Genomic DNA, 27531 nt, shown 5'->3' with positions numbered 1-27531 from the left:
ATTTCTGGATTTTGTGACACCTCTCCTTGCTTGGAAAATGGCTGTGTGGTTTTTCTTGTCTAGGCGCTGTCCTAACATAATCTAATGGTATGCTTTCGCTGTAAAGCCTTCTTGAAATTGGACACTGTGGTTGGATTAACGAGAAGTTTATCTTTAAAATGGTGTTTATCCTCTTACATCTAGACGTTCCGCTAGCGGAACACCTGCTCTAATATCCAATGATAGGCGTGGCGCGAATTACAAATTCCTCAAAAATCCCAAAACTTCCATTTTTCAAACATATGACTATTTTACAGCATTTTAAAGACAAGACTCTCCTTTATCTAACCACACTGTCCGATTTCAAAAAGGCTTTACAGCGAAAGAAAAACATTAGATTATGTCAGCAGAGTACCCAGCCAGAAATAATCAGACACCCATTTTTCAAGCTAGCATATAATGTCACAAAAACCAAAACCACAGCTTACACTTTACACCGTTTGACATGTTTCAATGAACGTAAATACAACTTTTTTTTACTTTTCGTCGCGACATCGTCCACGCGCTTTCTACATTTGAAGTAGCTTACTGAACACGAGAACAACAAGGAGTTATTTGGACATAAATTATGGACTTTATCGAACAAAACATTTGTTGTGGACCTGGGATACCTGGAAGTGCCTTCTGATGAAGATCATCAAAGGTAAGGGAATATTTCTAATGCAAATTATGATTTTAGATGACTCCAAGATGGCGGCTATCTGTATAGCCTAGTGTATTTTTCTGAGCTCAGTACTCAGATTATTGCAAAGAGTGCTTTCCTCGTGAAGCTTTTTTGAAATCTTTCATAGCGTTTGCATAAAGGAGATGTTCATCTATAATTCTTTGAATGACAGTTTAATTTTGTATCAACGTTTATGACAAGTATTTTTGTAAATTGTGGCGCTGATTCACCGGCAGTATTTGAGGGAAAATATTTTCTGAACGTCACGCGCCGATGTAAAATGCTGTTTTTAGATATAAATATGAACTTTATCGAACAAAAAAATGCATGTATTGTATAACATAATGTCCTAGGAGTGTCATCTGATGAAGATCGTCAAAGGTTAGTGCTGCATTTAGCTGTGTTTTGGGTATTTGTGATGCATGCTAGTTGCTTAGAAAATGGCTGTGTGGTTATTGTGTCGATGTACTCTCCTAACATAATCTAATGTTTTGCTTTCGCTGTAAAGCCTTTCGGAAATCGGACAATGTGGTTCGATTCAGGAGAAGTGTATCTATAAAATGGTGTAAAATAGTCCTATGTTTGAGAACTTTGAATTATGACATTTTGTGGATTTAAATTTGGCGCTCTGTTTTCTCACTGGCTGTTGAATAGGGTGGGACGATTTTGTCCCACATACCCGAGAGAGGTTAACAACCCTCCAGACGAGCTTCAATGCCATACAACTCTCCTTCCGTGGCCTCCATCTGCTCTTAAATACAAGTAAAACTAAATGCATGCTCTTCAACCGATCGCTGCCTGCACCTGCCCGCCCGTCCAGCATCACTACTCTGGACGGTTCTGACTTAGAATATGTGGACAACTATAAATACCTAGGTGTCTGGTTAGACTGTAAACTCTCCTTCCAGACTCACATCAAACATCTCCAATCCAAAGTTAAATCTAGAATTGGCTTCCTAGTTAGCAACAAAGCATCCTTCACTCATGCTGCCAAACATACCCTCGTAAAACTGACCATCCTACCGATCCTCGACTTCGGCGATGTCATTTACAAAATAGCCTCCAATACCCTACTCAATAAATTGGATGCAGTCTATCACAGTGCCATCCGTTTTGTCACCAAAGCCCCATATATTACCCACCACTGCGACCTGTATGCTCTCGTTGGCTGGCCCTCGCTTCATACTCGTCGCCAAACCCACTGGCTCCAGGTCATCTACAAGACCCTGCTAGCTAAAGTCCCCCCTTATCTCAGCTCGCTGGTCACCATAGCAGAACCCACCTGTAGCACGCGCTCCAGCAGGTATATCACACTGGTCACCCCCAAAGCCAATTCCTCCTTCGACTGCCTCTCCTTCCAGTTCTCTGCTGCCAATGACTGGAACGATCTACAAAAATCTCTGAAACTGGAAACACTTATCTCCCTCACTAGCTTTAAGCACCAGCTGTCAGAGCAGCTCACAGATTACTGCACCTGTACATAGCCCATCTATAATTTAGCCCAAACAACTACCTCTTCCCCTACTGTATTTATTTATTTTGCTCCTTTGCACCCCATTATATTTTTTCATATTTATATCCAAAAATCTCAGTTTACATTGGCGCGTAATGTTCAGTAATGTTTTGCCTCCAAAACCGCCGGTGATTTTTCAGAGAGCCACATCAATTTACAGAAATACTTATCATAAACTTTGACAAAATATACAGGTGTTATGCACAGAATTATAGATACACTTCTCCTTAATGCAACCGTTGTGTCAGATTTCAAAAAAGCTTCACGGCGAAAGCACACTTTGCAAAAATCTGAGTACTGCGCTCCGACAACAACAGCAAGCCAAACAGAAACCCGCCATGTTGGAGTCAACAAAACTCAGAAATAGTATGATAAATATTCACTTACCTTTGATGATCTTCATCAGAATGCACTCCCAGGAATCCCAGTTCCACAATAAATGTTCGTTTTGTTTCGATAAAGTCCATATTTATGTCCAAATACCTCCTTTTTGTTCACGCGTTCAGTTCACTATTCCAAATGCAAAAGGGGCATGCACTAAGTCCAGACGAAAAGTCTAAAAAGTTGTATTACAGTTTGTACAAACATGTCAAACGATGTATAGAATCAATCTTTAGGATCTTTTTATCATAGATCTTCAATAATATTCCAACCGGACAATTTCTTTGTCTTTAGAAATGAAAAGGAACGCAGCTCACGCTCATTGCGTTCTGCCAGACCCCTGATTCCAATCAGCTCTTATTCGCTCCCCATTCACAGTAGAAGCATGAAACAACATTCTAAAGACTGTTGACATCTAGTGGAAGCCTTAGGAAGTGCAATCTGACCCCACAGACACTGTATATGGGATAGGCAATCACTTGAAAAACTACAAACCTTAGATTTCCCACTTCCTGGTTGGATTTTTCTCAAGTTTTCGCCTGCCATATGAGTTCTGTTATACTCACAGACATCATTCAAACAGTTTTAGAAACTTCAGAGTGGTTTCTATCCAAATCTACTAATAATATGCATATCCTAGCTTCTGGGCCTGAGTAGCAGGCAGTTTACTCTGGGCATGCTTTTCATCCAGACGTGAAAATACTGCCCCCTGCCCCAAAGAAGTTAACTGATATGTTGTCCACCGAATCAAAAGATCAGAGAATGAATTGAAAGCATAAGCTACAGCTAGCTACCACTGCATTGTATACATTCTGGTGAGTAGTTGACTCAAAGAGACAGACAATAGTTGAACAGCTTTTAACAAATTCATTTCTTCCAAAATGGAGAAGCAAGAGAGAGATAAGTTTTTCACTTTCAGTTTCACTTAGCTAGCAAATGCAGCTAGCTAGTTTAGCCTACTCAAACACCCTGCCCAAATAGAGGGATGTTATATTAGCTAGCTGGTTATGACTTACAAGTCAAGGTAAGCTTTTGGTTTAACCTGTTAGGGCTAGGGGGCAGTATTTGCACGGCTGGATAAAAAAATGTACCCGATTTAATCTGGTTACCACTCCTACTCAGTAACTAGAATATGCATATACTTATTACATATGGATAGAAAACACCCTAAATTTTCTAAAACTGTTTGAATGGTGTCTGTGAGTATAACAGAACTCAAATGGCAGGTCAAAACCTGAGAGATTCCTTTACAGGAAGTGGCCTGTCTGACCATTTCTGGAACTTCTTTGCCATCTCTATCATTTACTAAGGATCTCTGCTCTAACGTGACACTTCCCACGTCGTCCATAGGCTCTCAGAGCCCGGGAAAAAAGAGAATGTCGTCATTCCAGCCCCAGGCTGAAACACATTATCGCCTTTCTCAAGTGGCCCATCAAGAGACACTAGCTTATGCGCGTGACCCCGACCGCCCCCGCCTTTGGGATTTTTTCCTCTGTTTGCCGAAAAGGAGATTCCCTGTCGGAATATTATCGCTTTTCTACGAGAAAAATGACGTAAAAATTGATTTTAAACAGCGGTTGACATGCTTCGACGTACGGCAATGGAATACTTTGAATTTTATTGTCAGGAATTGCGCCAAGCGCGCGACACTTCTTTAGTATTTCGGATAGTGTCTGGAACGCACGAACAAAACGCCGCTATTCGGATATAACGATGGATTATTTTGGACCAAACCAACATTTGTTATTGAAGTAGACGTCCTGGGTGTGCATTCTGACGAAGACAACAAAAGGTAATGACATTTTTATAATAGTAAATATGATTATGGTGAGTGCTAAACTTGCCGGGTGTCTAAATAGCGAGCCCGTGATGCCTGGGCTATGTACTTAGAATATTGCAAAATGTGCTTTCACCAAAAAGCTATTTTAAAATCGGACATATCGAGTGCATAGAGGAGGTCTGTATCTATAATTCTTAAAATAATTGTTATGCTTTTTGTGAACGTTTATCGTGAGTAATTTAGTAAAATGTTAGCGAATTCCCCGTAAGTTTGCGGGGGGTATGCTAGTTCTGAACGTCACATGCTAATGTAAAAAGCTGGTTTTTGATATAAATATGAACTTGATTGAACAAAACATGCATGTATTGTATAACATAATGTCCTAGGGTTGTCATCTGATGAAGATCATCAAAGGTGAGTGCTGCATTTAGCTGTCTTCTGGGTTTTGGTGACATTATATGCTGGCTTGAAAAATGGGTGTCTGATTATTTCTGGCTTGGTACTCTGCTGACATAATCTAATGTTTTGCTTTCGTTGTAAAGCCTTTTTGAAATCGGACAGTGTGGTTAGATTAACGAGAGTCTTATCTTTAAATGGCTGTAAAATAGTCATATGTTTGAGAAATTGAAGTAATAGGATTTTGAAGATTTTGAAAATCGCGCCACAGGCTGGCAGTGGCTGTTACGTAGGTGGGACGAATTCGTCCCGCCGGTCCCATAGAGGTTAAGGAGATGTTTATCTTTCAAAGGGTGTAAAATAGTTATATGTTTGAAAAATTTGAATTTTGACATTTATTTGGATTCAAATTTGCCGCTCTTGAAATGCACCTGCTGTTGATGGAGTGCACCACGGGTGGGACGCTTGCGTCCCACCTAGCCCATAGAGGTTAACTAATTTATTGCCACCGGGCCATGTGCTAAACTGCTTACTGACTTTACACTAACATTACTGCATGAGTGTAGCAGGTTTACTAAGGCGTTAGTTATCTTAGCTATGTTGACTCTGACATTACTTTAGCTAATATGGTGACAACGATGTAGGCTGTGCGTAGTGGTTATGATGTGGTTTGGTTCGTAAAGTTTTTTTTGCCTGGTCACATACAGATGATGTGATGTGCATTGAAGTCCACAAGCTAAGGGAAATGGTGAGAGGAGAGCGCATTGATGCGAGAAGGAATACACACGTGGCTGCTATGAAAGTGAACTGTGTTTACGTGTGATCAGAGGTGTTTTCATTCCGCCCATTCTGTGGAAAAACGTTTCTTAAACGGATGCAAAAGGAACAATATTTTCCAATAGAAACTCGTTTGCAACTATTGGACTAATGATTACACCCTATACCAGCTAGATGCAGGCAACTGTGTGAAAGGCGATATTGAATATGTCACTGTCACGTCAATTTTTCTCTCGACCTGCGTGCACCTACGTTGTAAACTTTCCTTCATAGGCTAGGTTGTAGCAACCTCATGATGGGTATAGGAATAATTTTGTAGCCTAAACCTATCGCTGTTACCTTGAACTGGGTGAATGGAATATGAGTGACAGTCGTCCAATATGGTGAAATAAAAAAAAGGCCATGCTCATGAAAAAAAATAATAGTCCTCCCTCATCTTAAACGGCACTGACGGCCACTGGAGTTTACACAGCCTTACTCAAGGTTACAGGGCAGTGATAATGAACAAACAGCAGCAATTTGCAGTTTGTCTGCTTCTCTGTGCCTGTGTGCATCTGAGACTACATTCTGATAAACCAGGGGGAATATTTGAACAGATCTCACACAAAAAGCACTGTACTGTAGATAGAAGACACTTGCATTTTACTATAAAATGAAGTAGAGCCACTTTTTAATCTAGGAATGCTTGTAGGCCTACCAACTTTACCTTGTCTCCTCTGAGCATGGTTTAATGGTTTCAAACATCTCCAATCTGTATTTTTAACAACAAAAAAGGATTCAAACAACATTGTCACTTTCTCATCTAGAGTGCTCATATCAGAAGAAGAAATCTGAGGGATTTTGAAAAGCTAATGAAGGTGCAATTTAAGTGTTGTTAAATGCTTTTGTTATCACCCCTTCACATCATCCCCAAAGTTTGGAATCTGCCACAGTCCCATGATGAAAATCCCCAATTCAATAGCACATGTGAGTCAGTTAAGAGCATCACTTTAATGTCTGTTTATCTGTTGTCATTACCGTCTGTTTGTGTGTAGTCATTACCTCTGAAGAGCACCACTAATCCTGTGAAACTTTTTGGAACAAACAACTCGTTTTTCATCTAAAAGGAACTTTGTCTGCCTTTAAAATAGTGTCTTGATTATCTTGATGTTTATTTGCAGACATCCATTGCTGCTCACTTTTGATCTCAGACCGTGTTCATCTCATTTAGAGAATGAAAACAGAACATTAACACAGCAAAACAGAAAACTACACAGATAGTCAATCTCAGAGGACTTGAAAGGAAAATCTCTAGATGTTTTACATGTAGAGATCAGTGATGTAGTGGTAAAAATTAGGTGGGAAAACGCTGGTTCTCTGTTCGCGGTGAATAAAGGTGTTTACCCTCCAATATACCAGTAGTGGTGATACAGTAATTACACTGAAACTGGTAATATGTCATTATATAGCAACATTTAATGTAGGTAAAATGTCTTATATAATAATATATGCCATTTAGCAGACGCTTTCATCCAAAGCGATTTACAGTCATGCATGCATATATTTTACATATGGGTGGTCCTGGGAATCAAACCCACTATCCTTGGGTTGCAAGCACCATGCTCTACCACAGTGTTTTCCAAGCTCGGTCCTCGGGACCCCAAGGGGTGAACGTTTCGGTTTTTGCCCTAGCACCACACAGCTGATTCACATAACCAACTCATCATCAAGCTTTGGTTATTTGAATCAGCTGTGTAGTGCTAGGGCAATAACCAAAATGTGCATCCCCTAGGACTGAGTTTAGGAAATGCTGCTCTACCAACTGAGCTACGGAGGACCATTTCTATAGAACATTTTACCATGAGTAAACATCATTAATATGTCAGCTAAGGTGACTATATTAGTGGTTAATATAAAAACGTTGATAAATAATGATATAACCAACTGCCTGCTAAGCTTGAGACAATCATGTGTTTTCCCTAAAGCATTTTAAAAAGACCAGTGACCAGAATTGTGTGTCTCATTCAAGTATAATCCTTACTATATTTGGAGCCACATGAAGAATGTGACATTGAAAGTTCCAGAGAGCCACCCAGCCAACAACTTCAATGAAATGTAATGCCACTTGAAATGTCTGAGATTTTCTCTCTGCAGTTCCCGTAAGCTTTTAACATTGCAAAAAAATAGGGCCTCCTGAGTGGCGCAGTGGTCTAAGGCACTGCATCACAGTGCTAGCTGTACCACTGGAGATTCTGGGTTCTGAGATTCCCGAGTCTGTATGGGACGATGAGACAAGACTGTAACTACCAATTTGGGAGAAAAAGGGGTAAAAATATATAATAAACATTGCAAGAAATGATCAGTATCAATGCAGCATAGCCTGTTTGTTGACCAAGTGTTTTCTAGCTACTGTAAAATGGAATTCCTGAGCAAACAGCAAAGTTCTGAAAACAAGCTTTTGTTAATGTTATGGTGTATTGATAAAGCTTTGGGAAAGTGATTTAAAAACATAACTATATAGTAGCCTATATTCTAATCTTTTTCAATATTAGATTAAATACTACACTTTTGCTTGATATTATTGGCACAAGGCTATATCCATAATTACTTAAATGTACATAGTTTGCTGTGAAGGAAATCATTGTGTCAGGGGGGTTTGTGACAACTAACCCCCAGATCCAAATCAACAGAGCTTGGCAGTTTGTTGTCAGGTGCACTTACAGCACATTAAGACCGTGGCATGATGCAACAACATGGGAAAAGCAGGCATCATTAAGCACTTTGACAGCATGCATCTGTTATGATATGACACGCAGTCTTGCAGGAGGCTGGCTAACACACCCGTATATTATCTGACAGCACATCATTGCCTCGCTCTCATCGATCGGACCCTCCTCTCTACTGACAGAAGGCTTAACAGCTAAGCTGTGTGTGTGTGCGTGTGCGTGCATGCAGCCTCAATGGATGGGAGGGAGACAGGGGGTTAATGCCTGAGCCCCAATCCCAGTGGAGGCCCATACCCCATGTCTGTCACAGTGAAAAGTCTCCTCTCTGTGTCTCTCTTCAAAGTCTCCTCCTCGGCATCAACAGATGCTCCTGTCTACCTCAAACATGCCTGGCACTGAAGCACGTATTATACACTATCTTCTGCATAGTTAATTGGAAAATCCCAATTACTGATTGTTCCTTAGTACAATGACACTCAAAGACAGTGTGACATTTAGGCACTTGATACAGCAACATTCACTATAGAGTAGCAGTTTTCAAATCAACAATAGAGAATCCCACAATACCCACCCCAGGGAAGCAACACCGGCTTTAGCATGTATTCAGATGCAAAGTACAGCTGGATGGGTCAAAACGTATTTCATACTCTGCTATCAGCCCATCCAGATATTCTAGAGAGCTGCCTAGCAGCACAAATCGTCTGTGCTCCGCAACTTTTACAGATTCATCGCGCCAGGACAGCAATGTGGCAACGGTCAAGTGAACAATAGAACAATTATTAAAGACATCCACTTCGGAAGCTAAAAAGCCATTGGCCCCACAATATGTGCTTTGGACTGTAAATACAAATGAAATATACAAGCCAACACGACAAAGATACGAAGCAGGTGCGGCCAGTGAGGCCCCGCCTAAAAGTATTGGAATACTATTAAGTCTGTAACAAACCACTGTCGCTGTTGTAGAAGCCAAAAACATGTAAATCATTTTAACCCTGTGGTTGTTCTGGTTAGTTATAGCAATAGGCACCGTGTTCTTACCACTGGATATTACCTAGGTCTTCAGTGCGAGACACTGACAAGTGATTATGAAAGAGGAAATTAGCCCTTTGACATGTCAAGGGCCTTAACTCTTGAATGGTATGTTTCAAGAATTTACAAAACGTCATCTACAGTGCATTCGGAAAGTATTCAGACCCCCTTCTCCACATTTTGTTACATTACAGCCTTATTCTAAAATATATATATTTTTAAATGTTCTCATCAATCTACACATAATACCCCATAATGACAAAGCGAAAACAGGTTTTTAGACATGTTGGCAAATGTATAAAAAAAATTAAACACAGAAATACCTTATTTACATAAGTATTCAGACCTTTTGCTATGAAATTCAAAATTGAGCTCAGGTGCATCATGTTTCCATTTATCACCGTTGAGATGTTTCTACAACTTGATTGTAGTCCACTTGTGGTAAATTAAATTCATTGGACATGATTTGGAAAGGCACACACACCTGTGTCATGACTCTCTCTCCTTGGTGAGGATCAAAGGTGCCAAATCAGCTTGGCAGTGGCTGACAGATAGCCAGACCCCCCCACAGGAGAGGGGGGAGTTGGGCCGGTTTTTGACTTAACAGCCGGTCATAAATAGTTTGCAGAAACTCTCCCTCTGGCTCTCTAGTATGGGAAGACTGAAACCTCTTTGTTCCACAGACTCTTTACCACAAAACTTTGACGTCAATAAAAAGGAAACATTGGAACATTATTTTTGACATCCAAATGTTAGGAATGGTCGGTGGGGATCTAAAGAATAATCATGTCATATTGCTTATTATTTTGTGATGTAATTAAGGATGGTATAACAAAGTAACTCTGAAAGTGTACGCATTCTATGTATCAACTTTACATCTAAATGTTGTATAAAATATATGATTAAACATTAAAATACTTTTGTGAAGATACCAATGTGATTTTAGCCTTCTAAATGAGATAATTGTTTTTCATATAAACTTGTGCCCAGTCAGTAACCACGCCAAAGTGAGTACAGAGATTGTGTCGGCATGATGGAACGCCCCCTTTTTGCCCTACGATAAAAGCCTTGGTAACGAAATTAGACCAAGTAGACGTACGGTGAGCAGGACGTTACGAATGGTTGAAACTACCAGACCAGAAAGCGGCTACACATTGAAATTGTTAGAAACTCTGAAACTCAAGATGAGTGAAGAAGATAAAGACTAGACCAGAACATTCACAGTCTGTAGCTGTGCATGTAAAAGGGGTCCTAGAACTTTGACTAAAGACACGAGGGGGGAAGGAAGACATCCCATCTCAGACAACCGCTGGTACATCTGAAGTACCTATTCTAACAAATACTTCACTACCAGAGAAGCTCTACAGCTAAGCACATTGGTTGTCCACCAGAGGTCACAGAGCCTTACATCAAGCCACTCCCCATAGACGGATCGATTGGTTTCAACAGAGTGACGGCAGAGAAAGACAACTACCCGTAAATATATATATTGCATTTCTTATCCGAATGAGTGGTGGTTCATGTGAAAAGTATTACTATTCCTTTGAGCGTAGGTTCTAAATGTAACAACGATAGGTTAAATCTCTTTCTCTCCCTTTCCCTCTCTTTGTATTGATCCCTCCCTTTTATAACCAATCAGGCATTCGGTTGTTAGTCCACTAGGTACCTGTTTTAACATTGTATTACGTCTAATCAATAACCTATACCGTGTGCGTGTTTATGTATTCTGTGTTATTATTTAGTTAGTAAATCAATAATTAAGCCAATTTGCGTATTGCTGATTCATCAATAAGGTTAGGGTTCTTTCAGATATCAGGGAGTATGCGACGTTCAGAATGAGACTGATGAGGTAATGATTAATAAGTGACTTATTGATGGAAGAAATATTTATATATCTTTAAAGTTTAAGTCAGGAGATAGTAACTAGTTAAACAACTTTTCCTGTGGTGCCTCAAATTCCTAATGAGTTAATTGTTACATGATTAATTTAATCGAGTAACAATTAAATGTAGTTAATTGATTTGATAAATAACAGTCATCAGATTAACCTGTTAGGGCTAGGGGGCAGTATTGACACGGCTGGATAAAAAAAACATACCCGATTTAATCTGGTTACCACTCCTACCCAGTAACTAGAATATGCATATACTTATTACATATGGATAGAAAACACCCTAAATTTTCTAAAACTGTTTGAATGGTGTCTGTGAGTATAACAGAACTCATTTGGCAGGCAAAACCCTGAGACATTTTCTGACAGGAAGTGGATACCTGATGTGTTGTATTACCTTTAAACCTATGCCATTGAAAAACACAGGGGCTGAGGAATATTTTGGCACTTCCTATTGCTTCCACTAGATGTCACCAGCCTTTACAAAGTGTTTTGAGTCTTCTGGAGGGAGATCTGACCGAACAAGAGCCATGGAACGATGATGGCCCATTAGACACCTGGCGCGCGAGTTCATGTTGGGTACCCTCGTTCCAATACGTTATAAAAGAGTATGCATTCGTCCACCTTGAATATTATTCATGTTCTGGTTAAAAAAGGCCCTAATGATTTATGCTATACAACGTTTGACATGTTTGAAGGAACGTAAATATATTTTTTCCCCTCGTTCATGACGAGAAGTCCGGCTGGCTTAGATCATGTGCTAACAAGACGGAGATTTTTGGACATAAATGATGAGCTTTTTTGAACAAAACTACATTCGTTATGGACCTGTGATACCTGGAAGTGACATCTGATGAAGAGAATCAAAGGTAATGGATTATTTACATAGTATTTTCGATTTTAGATCTCCCCAACATGACGTCTAGTCTGTATCGCAACGCGTATTTTTCTGGGCGCAGTGCTCAGATTATTGCAAAGTGTGATTTCCCAGTAAGGTTATTTTTAAATCTGGCAAGTTGATTGCGTTCAAGAGATGTAAATCTATAATTCTTTAAATGACAATATAATATTTTACCAATGTTTTCTAATTTTAATTATTTAATTTGTGACGCTGACTTGACTGCCGGTTATTGGAGGGAAACGATTTCCTCAACATCAATGCCATAGTAAAACGCTGTTTTTGGATATAAATATGAACTTGATAGAACTAAAAATGCATGCATTGTCTAACATAATGTCCTAGGAGTGTCATCTGATGGAGATTGTAAAAGGTTAGTGCATCATTTTAGCTGGTTTTATGGTTTTGGTGACGCTGTCTTTGAATTGACAAAACATTACACACAACTCTTGTAAATGTACTGTCCTAACATACTCTAAATTTATGCTTTCGCCGTAAAACCTTTTTGAAATCGTAAAACGTGGTTACATTAAGGAGATGTTTATCTTTCAAAGGGTGTAAAATAGTTGTATGTTTGAAAAATTTGAATTTTGACATTTATTTGGATTCAAATTTGCCGCTCTTGAAATGCACCTGCTGTTGATGGAGTGCACCACGGGTGGCACGCTAGCGTCCCACCTAGCCCATAGAGGTTAATGATAGTCATGTCACGTCACCTGTCTATATACAGGTCCTACAGTTGACAACCATCTCTGCCTTTATGGTAGAGTGGCCAGACGGAAGCCACACCTCAGTAAAAGGCACAAGACAGCCATGAGAAACAAGATTCTCTGGTCTGATGAAACCAAAATGTAAGTCTTTGGCCTCAATGTCAAGTGTTATGTCTGGAGGAAACCTGGCACCATCCCTATTGTGAAGCATGGTGGTGGCAGCATCATGCTGTGGGGATGTTTTTCAGCGGCAGGGACTGGGAGACTAGTCAGGATCAAGGGAAATATGAACGGCGCAAAGTACAGAGAAATCCTTGATGAAAACCTGCTCCAGAACACTCAGGACTTCAGGCTGGGGCGAAGGTTCACCTTCTAACAGGACAACGACCCTAAGCACACAGCCAAGACAATGCAGGAGTGGCTTCAGGACAAGTCTCTGAATGTCCTTGAGTGGCCCAGCCAGAGCCCGGACTTGATCAACCATCTCTGGTGAGACCTGAAAATTGTTGTGCAGCAACGCTCCCCATCCAAGCTGACAGAGCTTGAGAGGATCTGCAGAGAAGAATGAGAGAAACTCCCCAAGTACAGGTGTGCCAAGCTTGTAGCGTCATACCAAAGAAGACTCGAGGCTGTAATCGTTGCCAAAGGTGCTTCAACAAAGTACTGAGTAAAGGTTTTGAATACTTATCACATTAACATTTCATTTTTTTACTTTTAATAACTTTGCAAATATTTCTAAAATCCTGTTTTGCTTTGTCATTATGGGGTATTGTGTGTATATTGATGAGAGAAAAGAAATGATTTAATCCATTTTAGAATAAGGCTGTAACGTAACAAAATGTGGAAAAAGTCAAGGGGTCTAAATTCTTTAAGAATCCACCATGTGTCGTTGATTTAGCTTGTACAAGCCACTGCAAAAGAGTTTATTTGTGGTGCCACTTTTTTTATACATAGACCCAAACATAAACAAAGCTCCATCCATAGGTCCGCCCTCTCCCAAGTCGGACCGACCCGGGCCAACGTGTCAAGAATTACTGCAGGAGTTCAAGGACAAAGCAGTGCAGCTTTGCCACAGTGTTGTGTGTCTCCTGGTGAAAGGGTTTCTGCTCTCTACTGCTTTGCTTTCACACAATAGAATGCCAGCACTACAGGGGACCCCAAGCACCGGAATGAGCCAAGGACATTTTCCCAGTAAAAGTAAACAAACACACCATCCAACAGATTGAGATGCCTTCTGTTTCTGGGGTCTCACTTGGCTGGGGCCCCCAATCCGCCCTCCCAGAGCGTGGTCGGCCACTTTACCCACCAAGAATGTAGTTTTTCCCGTTTTGCATAAAGCCAGTGTGGCTCTCGTCAATGCGATGGACACACGCTACGGAACACCTTTCGTCATTGACCAGAGATATCCTCTCCAAGATTTTGATTTGATTTTGGATACACCGGGATGCCACACTGGGAGGAGTTCATAAACACCCACTCCAAATCAACAAACGTGTGTGAGAGAGAGAGCAAGTCTAAACCAAATAGCCCTGCAATAGGCCCCTTTCTGTGTTTGCAAACATTGATGCACGAGGGCGATGCTCACAAGTTGATGGCAGAACTCGGGGTTCTTATAGAACGTCAGCAGAAAAAGGGGCTATTTACATGTTGCTTATTAGAATGAGATTTTAAGGCTCCTATGAATGTCCTTAATATAATGTTTGTGTCATGATCGCAAATCAAATGCATTATACTTTAAAAAACCTTCAACTTCAACCAGTAAAATGTCTCTTTATTTAGCTTTTGCTACAGCCTATATCAATGAGCGTTAGCAAACAAGCTAACAAATGCTTCATCTACAATAGTTATTTTGCAAAGATCACGACCAAATATACACTACCGTTCAAAAGTTTGGGGTCATTTAGAAATGCCCTTGTTTTTGTTTTAGAAAACCCTTTTGCAAATATGTTAGCACAGCTGAAAACTGTTGTGCTGATTAACGAAGCAATAAAACTGGCCTTCTTTAGACTAGTTGAGTATCTGGAGCATCAGCATTTGTGGGCTTGATTACAGGCTCAAAATGGCCAGAAACAAAGACCTTTCTTCTGAAACTCATCAATCTATTCTTGTTCTGAGAAATGAAGGCTATGCTGTGTACTACTCCCTTCACAGAACAGAGCAAACTGTCTCTAACCAGAAGAGAAAGAGGAGTGGGAGGCCCCGGTGCAAAACTGAGCAAGAGGACAGGTACATTAGAGTTGGTAGTTTGATAAACAGATGCCTCACAAGTCCTCAACTGGCAGCTTCATTAAATAGTACCCGCAAAACACCAGTCTCAACGTCAACAGTGAAGAGGCGACTCCGGGATGCTGGCCTTCATATTAAAGCAGATCGACTGGTTCACTGTCATCGCTGCTTGCGGCATATTCATCATCTGATAATCTACCAATTTCAAATCGCTACAGTCAAATGAATGCTTCCCAGGAAAACATGATGCTAATTTGGCTGCTAAAAGTGACAAAATCCTAATTAAAGATCATGATGGAGTCGCATTAGTCTCAGATTCTCATGTTGATTAACAATTCAAAGCCCAGGGTTGCTATTGAGAGTTTCCCATAAACAAGTCAGTAAATTATTCAAGACTGAATTCATGCTGGCTCATGGTGACACATTTGTTTATTATTTCTGGAAATGTAAGGGGTGTCTGCGAAAATGCAAATCACATTTAAAACAATATCAGCAAGACATGTTTGATCACCAAAGCAAGCTTGACCAGCGAGAGGACAGTGGTAGACGTGGGAAAGATCGCATGATTAAATGTGATAGATTGTTTTTTCTATTTCTCTGGACATACAGTATATAACAAAGACAAGACAAGAGAGTCTTTAGAAAATGCTTTGCGTTATGTTGTATGAATTTATCCTTTTAATAATGGTAGATACATGCTTTGACTGACAAACAAACAAAAAATGTCAAGGCTGGTGCTCAAATGAATGACCTCTAATGCGCAATGCTTGTCTTTTACCCAAACATAAGGGCTCATGGTAAAAGCCAAGCACATCATAGGAGAAACTATGGCTGTCTGAAAACTTTACTAGCTGTCAAATCCTTGCTTCCACTGTCCTTGTTCCTCAATTCCTTTCAAAATTAATTTGAAATTGAGGAAACAAAAGGAGGAGGCAAGGACTTGAAGGCTAATAACGCTTTCTGAAGCAAGAATATTTCAAATCTTAATGCTTGTTTCATACTGTCAACACAAGTGCTAGGCTTCAATTGTTTTTCAAAGTCAGTGCCTCTAGTAATAAAACCCCACCAACCACTCTGGGGTAAGATGCTTGTATATTTTGAGAACGGGAGCTTGGAGTATTCAAGCTGCCAAAGGTGTTCTCTCTTAGCAGATGCACATCGCTCATTGAGGCACTGCAACGCAGTGGCAAAAATACAGGATGAAAGGGAAAGCGAATGTAACAGCTGACACTACATGGGGTGGAGGCCTCATTTTGATTGCTGTGATAACTGGGGGAGGAAGAAGAAAGACTGGGCTACTTCTTTATTTCGCATGTGGTTCCAAATGCCTTTTCAAGTCTCTCTCTTTTCCTTTCTCAGGCTCATTTTGGCTCCTGAAGGAGGAATGCTGGGCACGATGTCATCCGATCTCACCCAGAATTTCCTCACAAACCAATTAAGGATTCCTCCCGTGTTGCTGCTGCCAGCTCTCTGCTCCCACTCCCCGCTCCCTGTAGGAATGAGCGGGAGCAGGCCAGTAGCAGTCATGCCTGGGAAATATAATACATCTTGAATGTGTTACTAGTGGCTGTCATAATGAAGAAATTAAGAACAGACTGCCAAACGCAATGACACAGACTGGCGTTGCAGTTCTTAAAAGGATCACCGTGTCAGCATACTAATTAAGAAAGAAAGAGAGATGAACACTCCATAATTCTTGTCAGAAGAAAAATGTCTGTCCTTCAGCGCTCCAATAATAGTACTCTACAAAATGTGTTTATGCACTTATAAAGTAAAACATCTCACAGATTCTTGATTCTTCTCAGACATACTGCTCTGTTGTCAGGTTACCTCATATTGTGCTACTTTGATAAACTACCTTGTTTGGAAGACTGAAGATCTCTAAAGTCATACCTTCTGGATATATATAGATATTCTTGTTGATGTATGATTGGTAAACACAAACACACACACACGTACTGTACAACTAAAACAGCTATTCTTTTTACTCCTTAACATTGTCAATGATTTATCTTCAGTTAATTAGTCGACATCACAAAGGGATCACAGGATGATAAGTTACCATGAAAAATAACGTCATTACATTAATTGATACCGTATCAATCAGCAAATGAGCAAAAAATTGTTAAGATCGGAATGAAATGCCATTACAGGTGCTGTGTAGTACCTAGAGGTATTTTGGCAAACATAATTATCTTCCTCTGTGTGTAACTGTACATTTCTTATAGTGCAGGTAGGCCTATGAGCTTCAACAAACAAGGGAAATAGGAGGGGTGGTCAACAACAATGAAAATCATCCAGTGATAGATCTTACCCAAGAAAAACATCACAAAAAGGACTACTTCCTGGTAAACAAGTTGGCACACTCAAAAAACAGGCAGAGATAAATAACTTCTTAACTCAGACTTTATTCTATGATTGATGTATACAGGTACTGACGTTTAGCCGTCACATTACTTCTTTATCAGTGATCCAATTTTAATGTCTCACTTCAATGTGTGGACCAGCTTCCCACAGCCCAGGTACCTTTACAATGACAGTCATTGTGTGTCCAACTTTCTCTACGCAATAGTCATCGAATTCCATTAGTGCATTGGGATTTGTTGATTCATTATCGGACTGGAAACAAGATCATGTTTGAGGAAAAGAGAGCTTACAACCAGTTTTTCCTACGACTGAACTCAAAAGCGAAAAATGTACTAATTAAAACTACAAAGTGAAATTTCCTCATATTAAATCTCAAATCTCTGGAGGATAGGTTCGGCATCCCGATAAACAAGAAAATAGAAAACACTCCCTGTTGCACGCATGTCAAACCAACATGCTGTCTGGCTGGTGGAAAGACTGGAAACAGAACTAAAACTAAAAGCTGTAGGTTTATAACAACTCTCCAAAGCTCAGAGTCTAAATATTGTGAAACAGAACACTCACCAAGACAGCACTATCTGTCAGTCAGTGGTTGTTTCTTATAGTCTATTACGAGGGAAATCGCGGTCTGAAACGGATCCATTAACAATTATGAAGTCGATCTTAATTACGGAGCTTTGGGAAAACAGTTAAGGGTCTGGATTCCAGAGGAGAAGGATGGGAGTGAATATTAAAGGGAACATGAGACAAATTGCTTTCCTTCAAGGTTCACCACATCCTAACATTTCTTGAGACATTTTGTATCATTTTTAATAAATCGAGAGAGAATAATAATAATAACAATATTATAATGTTTCCGAGCCTATTCTGGAGTCACTGAAGCACATTATTACGTATGCCAGGTGTTGTAGAGAGGACTGGGAAAACAAAGGCTAGGTACGTATTAGTCCAGGTACCAAACAGAAACATACTGTATGTCCCTAAATATGTGACTGATCGCCTTGATTCGGTCTTATGTAGCAAAATTTGAAATGGTGTTTTTACGAAGGATAAAAGCAGACACAGGGCAAGGGAATCTATATTTGGAGAGCCTGTTTCTGTCCTGCCCTTGACTTTGGTGCAGGGCATGTGATGTCCATAGCCTCTTCGTCGCAAACTTCCCTGATCTTCTCAAAAAGATACGTTTGTCTAACTGTGCCCAGTACAGGTGGTGCTTGTACAGGCAGACCATCTATGGGAGGAAGGATGTCAGTGTTGCGCAGCCGAACGCTCCTTGGAGACAACAACAACAGGTTCCAGAGCATTGAAGCTCTAAAACAGGAAATAACAAAAAAAATGAGAATACATTACAACATTGCATAACATCAATTCACCTCCCAAGTTTAGATAAGAAGAATAACTTCATACAATGCAATGGAAATTATATTCACCTGAAGTGCTGGTACTGCTTGACCTGTGGCAGCGGCCTGAAGTACAGAGTCAGGTGTTGTTGCCAGCCATAGCTTCCACCAGCACCGTACCATCCTCCAATCCAACCAGCTGTGGGATGTTGACCCCTGTCACAGTGCTGTCCTTCACAAACCCGGGAAATCTCAGACAAAGTGTTCACTCTGGGCTTTCTGAAACGAGGCTTGATGAGGTCGAAGCACCAGTCGGGGGCAAACTTGGTGTGGCCTGTGATCAGGAAGTGAAGGTCCAGACTGTGGTGGAGCTTGTGCATGGTCCACCAGGCACAATACCAGAGCACAAACGTGTTCTTGCTTTGGCCACTGCAGTTATCACAACTCATGTCCACACGTTTCCCCAACTCCGTAGTTAGTGAAGAAATGGTGCATGTAGTTGAGGAATGCGCTCCTGCCTTTGCTGGATGACATGCCTTCATCAATCAAGTAGTTGACTTGTGGTATTCCTTCACAGCAGACACCAAACAAGCCAGACTTGCAAGGAGTTAAAAAGTATATGGGACCTGGCTGCATAGGGTCGGAAGGATAGTGCACCTAGAATGCCAGCATCCCGGAGTCGCCTCTTCACTGTTGACGTTGAGACTGGTGTTTTGTGGGTACTATTTAATGAAGCTGCCAGTTGAGGACTTTTGAGGCGTCTGTTTCTCAAACTAGACACTCTAATATCCTCTTCCTCTTGCTCAGTGGTGCACCGGGGCCTCCCACTCCTCTTTCTCTTCTGGTTAGAGCCAGTTTGCACTGTTCTGTGAAGGGAGTAGTACACAGTGTTGTACGAGATATTCAGTTTCTTGGCAATTTCTCACATGGAATAGCTTTAATTTCTCAGAACAAGCATAGACTGACAAGTTTCAGAAGAAAGGTCTTTGCTTCTGGACATTTTGAGCCTGTAATCGCACGTACAAATGCTGATGCTCCAGATACTCAACTAGTCTAAAGAAGGCCAGTTTTATTGCTTCTTTAATTGACCAACAGTTTTCAGTTGTGCTAACATAATTGCAAAAGGGTTTTCTAATGATCAATTAGCCTTTTAAAATGATAAACTTGGATTAGCTAACACAACGTGCCATTGGAACACAGGAGTGATGGTTGCTGATAATGGGGCTCTCTACGCCTACATAGATATTCCATAAAAAATCTGCTGTTTCAAGCTACAATAGTCATTTACAACATTAACAATGTCTACACTGTATTTCTCATCAATTTGATGTTATTTTAATGGACCAAAAAATTGCTTTTCTTTCAAAAACAAGGACATTTCCAAGTGACCCCAAACTTCTGAACAGTAGTGTATGTCCTTAATCAGTATAAAGGAGGACATATTGCTTACTTGTTGAGCAAAATCAAAGCTGTAATGCATCCTGATGTCTTTGCTTGCTGGTTCAGTAGAGGCCCCCAGAGACAACTGCAGGTCTTGACAGGTGGTCTTGCAGTCAGCAACCATCTTCTGGTAGACAGACTGATCACGTTGAACAAGTGCTAGCTTGGGCCAGCTCTCTTTTTGATGGGAGGCATTAGACCATTCTCCTTGTATGACTGGTGGAGGAGAGTCAGGCGTGTTTTACTGATGCTGAAAGACAAATTCCATTTACAAGTATTTTAGCATTATCATACAATAGATAGCCGTAATCACCGTCAGACACACCTGGTTAACTTGACGGGTCATGTAATCATCTGGCGAAGTGGAGTCTTTTGTTTAGACATATAGCTAGCTAGCTAAACAATGAACCATAATCCCAATCCATAGAGTACTAGCACTACAAACCAATTGTCATAGCTAGCTAAAGTTAACCAAATAGGTTCAATGGTAGCTAGTTAGCTAGCTAACATTAGGCTACAACTAGCAATGCAAATGGCTTTCTGAGACAATGTTACTCCACAGATCATACACGTAATGTTAGCTAGCGAGCCAGCCATCTAACGTCAGTTAGCTACCAGTACACTTTAACTTGCAATGATCTTGCAATGAAAACAACTTTCTGACAAAATTAGAAACGTATAATATCTGAAACAGTAGCTAGACTCTTACCCGTATACATGGATGAACACTTCACGGCAGACTGCAACCCCTTTCATTTAATCAGACGTCCTGTGTCGTTTCCGTTTTGTTTGTACAGCTTGCTTGGCCGTTGTGTCAAGTCCCTCTGGTTCACATCGTCTGATTCATTTTCAGATTCAGAGAGAGCCAGCATGGTATGATCGTCCTCCTGAAAGAAGTCCTTCACAACTTTTTCCAACTGACCTTTGTCGATAGCGCCTGATAAATTCAGGGCAGCAATATTATTGAGAGCAGTAACAACACATTTTCATTTCTCCACGGCTAACGTTATTTCTTTAGAAAAAAAATGGAGTAGAAAGGATTATCTACTCATAACGAGCAACTAATTTTATAGACAGAAGACAGAAGCTCCACGGCAGACCAATCTGAAACTCCTCTCGGCATGTCCAGCCCATTCATTATCTCAGCCAATCATGGCTAGCGGGAAGGTTCCTGTCCTTTTCTGTGGCTAAACCAACCAGGCTCATAATTTAACAACTTTATTCGTAATGCACATGAAAGTTCAAATGTTCAAGAAGGCATTTCTGCCAAAAAAACATTTTGATAAAAACATTTAAATAAACCTTCAAACGCCTCTCCTGTGAAGTCGTGACTTGCGACACACGCCTAGCTTCCTGAAACGAGTCACATATGTCCTTTCCCCTGATAAAACCTAAAGTGCCTGTGTGCATGTAACACACACCAACAACATCCTAATCCAGCCAGACAGCAAACAGCTGGGAAACAACTGCAATTAGCATTGGGTTGATGAAAAATGCAGACGGGTGGTTGAGTAGGCCGGTTATAGAGGTCAGAAATCCGGATCAGACGGGTTTGTTCAAGACATGCAGAGAAGGAGTATTGCTTGCTTCATTACAACAGTGGTACACTACTTCTATACCCAGCAAGAATATTACCCTGGATTTGCTTCACTATGAAAGGAAGTAAAACCTCTGAAGTTGGACTTCAAGATGAGATTCAGAAACAGATAACATAATGTCAGGGACTGGAAGGCAGAGGAATTATAATACTAATACGAGCCTCCTCATTTTATCTTTATATAGTTATTAGAAGACTTTCTATAAACATAAGTAGTACAGTATAGATCTGCTGAATTATGAAGATAAATTGATTTGATTTTTGCATAGAGGTATACAGTATTTTGTCTTCCCTCTACGCATTTGTACAGCTTCTCCATTCTCCAATTTCAGCCGTGATGCATTTGTCAGCTTCTCTCGTAAGAGAATAAAGTATGTGGATTCCAACCTGCATGATAGTTATTGTGATTCTAATTGGAATAGGAGTACTCCATAGAGTAGAGAGATAGAGCTGGTCTTCCTGAAAGATTCATTGTTATGATGATACTGAAATCTAATTAAAGAGTTTACACTTAGAAAGGGATTTTGTATGGATGTTGATTAGAAATGCCTCACTTGAATCAACAACAAAGAGATGCGCGAACTGCCAGAAGGTGGACTCGTGGAGTTTATAAAAGCCCTCTGCTAAACATGTCGCCACTGCATCCGCCACGTGTGCTTTCACTTTGTGAAGGAAATGTCAGATAAATGCAAAGTGCTTAACAATAAAATGTGTTAGTAACAGAACTAAATGGAATCAACCCTGTCATATATTACAAAGGTCTGGGGGCATATAGCCTAAGACAGTGTACAGCAGTTTTCATTTCCAATGTGGACAGATCCTTCTCCTGTGCCCACTGGAGGTATTGAAGAGAGTTTAGCGTAAGCTGCTCAAGGGAGGTGTTAGTAGTTGATGTTATTCTTCAATAACATAAACCCCAAAGCAAATCAGGGACTGAAAAATAGATTTATTTGAAAAGGACAATTCATAGACGTTATGCTGGGAGGTAGATGGTTGATGTTCATTCTCCCTGCCCTCAGCTTTTCTCCACAGAACAAAGAAACAGGATGCCATTTATAACCCCCCACCCTAGCCTGGGGTTGACCAATCAGATGTCCTTGCAGTACAACTGGGCCAATGGCCAAATAACAAGTATGCTGCTCCAGACTCAATGTACAGACCAATGAAAACGTGGCACACGTAGCTCTGAGTTCAGAACTGACATTCCACAGATTCTAAACAGCTGTTGAACTAAAGACCAACTATTTACATTGACAATTCCCTATTGACCATTAGTACTCTATTTAGTTTTTAGTACTCTCGTCCTCTGCGTTGTGTATTTATCTTCAACATTTTCTTATAGAGGCATGCCTGTGCTCTGGAAAACCAACAACAACTACACTGAGCACATTGACCTGAAGGGATGAGGAGAGAAGCCTTACCAACAGACAACACATTTACGGTTAGCGATCCGTGTTTCACCCCAAAGTACCAGAGGATCACAGGCACCAGAAGACTTGTACAGGGAACACAGAGATAATTGCAATTTTCCTGGGATGGGGCTCTGAGAAGTGGAGTGTTGCGGACATTAAAGAAGCCGAAAGCGAGGCGGCGCGGGGGGAGTATAAAGTATAACAGTTTATTGCTGCGATTCCACTCTATTGTCTTTTATTCCAGACCCAACTCAGCCCTGTCTCTGCTTCCCTCTCTCCCCCCCCCCCTCTCTCCCTGTGGCCACAGTACAGTATTTACATCATTCCCCAGCCCATATCACCTCAGAGGAACCCCACCACATCCTGCCTACAACCAACCACAGAGAGACATGGTTGGAATTTAGGAAGAACCCAAAAAACACACAAGTCAATTCAGTTGGATCTGTTTCAATAGGGGGAGTCTGTGGTCTCTCGTGAGGGGGGAAATCCTGAGTCCCCAAAGAGAGATCAACACAGACTCCAGTGAAAGGCCAGGCGAGAGAGAGCATCAATACAAATCATCTGATTGCATTAATTATTCGGACTGTTTAACTCTCTCTTTCCAATTCATTTCTGAATGTGTGTGTATTCCTTGTGCGCCTGACATTCTGAAGGTTTATTTAATGGGTATGGGGTAATATTTCTGAGTTCTCCATCCAATGCTGTTTTGGGGTTAATCCCAGAAACCATTCCAGATTACATAATCTAGCATACTCTGTCTTTATTGAAGGAGAATTTCTCTTGTTTCGAGGCGATGTCACTATTTTCCTTAGAATAAGCATATTTCACAATCGTTTTCCTCCCAGGAACCTAGTGTGAATTGATCACCACATGAAAGGCAATTATTTGTATTACCGGAAAAATAAGAAATACATTAAATTCTATCCACAGCTATGCCATCTCTGAATAATTGACAAAAGTCATTTTTCCTCAGAAAAGATTAACAGCATCAACACCATTAAACAACTCTGTACCTCAAGGTTCCTAATACTTCCCATCAGAAAAGGACGAACCAAAAAACAAAGAAAGAAAATGCATGGCACAAGGCCAAACTGCTGTTTTCTTCCTCTTTTTTCAACTGCAAAGTCATGTTTCTTTTTCAACATACAGTATGTAAGGGAACAATCCACTACTGGATATGATGTGCAATGAAAGCCCCAAACAGTACATGTGATCTATGAAGAGCAAATACAGTGCATGTGCTCTATGAAGAGCAAATACAGTACATGTGCTCTATGAAGAGCAAATACAGTACATGTGCTCTATGAAGAGCAAATACAGTACATGTGCAATATGAAGAGAAAATACAGTGCATGTGATCTATGAAGAGCAAATACAGTGCATGTGATCCATGAAGAGCAAATACAGTGCATGTGCTCTATGAAGAGCAAATACAGTACATGTGCTCTATGAAGAGCAAATACAGTACATGTGCAATATGAAGAGAAAATACAGTACATGTGCTCTATAAGGAGCAAATACAGTACATGTGCTCTATGAAGAGAAAATACAGTACATGTGCTCTATGAAGAGCAAATACAGTACATGTGCTCTATGAAGCAGCCATACTAAACACTTTACTTTCTCCTGACTTCAATAGTGATCTATGGTGCAGTTTCATTACTAGTTAACCGTGTTGGCTGTACTGGACTCAGAAGAGGCTCCATCTCCAAAGATACATTAACAGTGGGCATTTAGAGCAGCATGTTGACTCGCCTACACCATTTAATTTAACAGATGAGCATTACGTTAGTACAACAAGGGTAATTTAAAGTTAGATGAAGAGGAAAAGTGGGCCAGCGAGGAGGACCAGACATGGTCGAGGCCACCAACCTGTGACACCGCCCCAAGGCGTGAGACATGGCCAGACTGGTTAAGCATACAGGGTTCTGTTGGAGATCAAAGTGAAAATGCTGCTGTGTCTCTCCTGCTGTGGTTCCATGTAAACAGACCTAGGCAGGGCTCTCCTCTGACTTTTACAAGTTGAAAAATGGAGCCGCACACAAGGAAATGTAGAAGCACAATGAGAAATATTTGAGATATCAAAGCTAGAATGTTACATTTTTCGAGGTGCACTGTGGCTCCTAAATAAAAAGCCCTGCTTGTGTATATTAGGAAGACCTCATACGACATCCCCTGGCAGTTGCCTATAACATTCATTCTACTGTCATGATAAGGCTGAATCATGCATTGCATTTCATAGAGAATATATTAGACATTTCATAAGTTAGAGCTGGAAGCCCCTAGTGTTGTTGGAGGTTGTGGAGGTTGTGGTTTCATTCAAATCAATTTCCTAATTAAGCCCCATTGAGTTGTTTATTGACTACTGTGCTGGATTTCACAGCTCACCATAACTGCACACACAACTCCTTTTAGAATCAGACAATTAACCAAATTACTTCAATAGTCATGTCACAATGGAAATCATTCACCAAATTAGAACTAGTCTGCACACAGGGGTCTTTGGGTAACTGGTCATCATCAGGAACACCCAAAAGAACACTGAACCTCTTGGCAACAGCATACAAAAGGAGTTGGACTGAGAGCCACAAGGTAGTGGGTTCAAATCCTGTGCAGGCCAACCCTCAGATGCTGCCATGAGACCACCAGGCATAAGGAAGTTCAGCCAAGCTTGTTACCTGTCTGATCCTACAAAGTAGAAAGTTCAGTAGGCTACACTTACACACACAGAGGGGAATATATTGAAAAGTACTTGAAGATGACACCAACACATTTCAAAGTAAGTGGGGGGCTGGGGGGGTTGGAGGAGGAGACATTCAGTGGCGAGAGTTCATAGGAAATTGCTAAAGCCACCAGTTATTAAATTATTTCGGAAGTTATTTTTCTGTGATGCCCCTGCCGAGTTTGAATCATGTTGCTATATTTTTGTGGTTATAGAACTGATGACACTCATCATGTCTGGCTGATTTTTGTAGCTTTTGAAGATGATGGCTTCATCTGTCACTGTAGCCTACTGAACGTTCTACTTTGTGGGGAGATCTCACTGTAGGATCAGATAGGTAACAAGCTTGCAAGTACTTTTCAATATATTCCCCTCTGCGTGTGTGTAAGTGTAGCCTACGTGTGCGTAAATACAGTAGTTGTGTCAATCGAAGAGGAATAGATAGGAAAGGATGAACGCCATAAATATAGGGGATAAATAAGTCGTAGAAGACACCAGAAGTAGCCAACCGATCAAAGATGCAAAAGCATCGGTACATTATTTATGTCAATCTAAGAGCAATAAATAGGCAAGGAAGAACGTAATAAATATATGGGATAAATAATAAGTCGTAGAAGACACCAGAGGTAGCCAGCCGATCAAAGCTGCAAAAGCAGCGGCTCAGCAGGCGTAGGTACATACAAAGAATCCCGCTGTAACTCCAAACTGAGAAGAGGAATGTGACTAGTAATCTAAAGCAACATAATTATATTAAAAATGAACTAGAATACAACCCGTACCTTGAAATCCAAAGAAGAAAAAGAACCCCGGTATCCAAATTGTGTATATCCAGAAGGAATTCATGTTGTCCTCGTCAGCTCCAAAACCTTTCCTCTCTTGCAATAATTTCGTGAGCAGGCAGTATCGTTTTTTGGTGGAAATGATGCTCAGAGTGCGTATAGCACCAACGCTATGTCCTAATGCTGCAGAGCACTAAAACTACAACTCAAGTGCTCGAGCGCTAAACGCATCCTTTTTGCAATCACGAATAGTTGTGCGCTTCAGCACTTGCCTGTCCTAGTCGTCACCGCCACCTAGTGGATAAGCAAGTACCTAGAAAAACACCAGTTGGACATCTGATTATTGATGAGGAAAAGGACTCATGCTGCACGGGGAGTAACCGGCCAGCCTATGTTCCAACTGTGTTAATTGTGCAATTTAATTGACATTTCAGCAAGCTTTATGGATCGACAGTCACACGCATGCCTGTCATCTAGAATAGCATTCTGAAACATTTATTTCACATCTGACATATTCTAATGACTGTGTTTCTCACTGTCTATATCCATGTACATGCTTCCATGATCTATTTTCCCTCTTAACACCACTGTAGCTACTCCAGCCATAACCTTCAGATCTCTCTGATGCACAGGTTACTATAAAACCAATAAAACAATCAGGACATATTCACACAATTACAGTTAATTCAGCAAGTTAATCCAGATTGATTCTCTCATTGCGTGTGATATGCAATCTGTGATAACAATACCATTATTTCCTAAATAAAGTCCCAGAACCCATGCTAGTTGAAAGAGATCTCTCTAGCTACGTACTATGAACCCTTCAACACCTCCACAGCCACACAGCAGTCCTCAAGAGAGGAGC

General features: G+C 40.7%; 1 protein-coding gene and 1 long non-coding RNA gene across 2 annotated transcripts in view; both read right to left on the bottom strand.

The window, feature by feature from the left end:
• Window positions 1-26877, bottom strand: part of LOC106580806 (limbic system-associated membrane protein) — a 461182-nt gene extending 434305 nt beyond the window's left edge. Inside the window, exon 1 of the mRNA XM_014162257.2 lies at window positions 26667-26877. Within this exon, the coding sequence (XP_014017732.1) occupies window positions 26667-26730 (64 nt within the window). The 5' untranslated portion in view covers window positions 26731-26877. The remainder of the gene's footprint in view (window positions 1-26666) is intronic.
• On the bottom strand, window positions 17398-25887 carry LOC106580812 (uncharacterized). The gene is made up of 2 exons (XR_014381880.1): window positions 20167-25887; window positions 17398-19582 (listed from the first exon to the last, which is right to left on the bottom strand). It is a non-coding gene; the product is annotated as an uncharacterized LOC106580812 (long non-coding RNA).
• Window positions 26878-27531: the final 654 nt, after the last annotated feature.

This window comes from Salmo salar, chromosome 20 (genome assembly GCF_965601325.2).
Source record: "Salmo salar chromosome 20, fSalSal1, whole genome shotgun sequence".
NCBI lineage: Eukaryota > Metazoa > Chordata > Actinopteri > Salmoniformes > Salmonidae > Salmo > Salmo salar.
The sequence above is the reverse complement of the archived record's forward strand: the minus strand, read 5'-3'. Positions and strand labels throughout refer to the sequence as shown.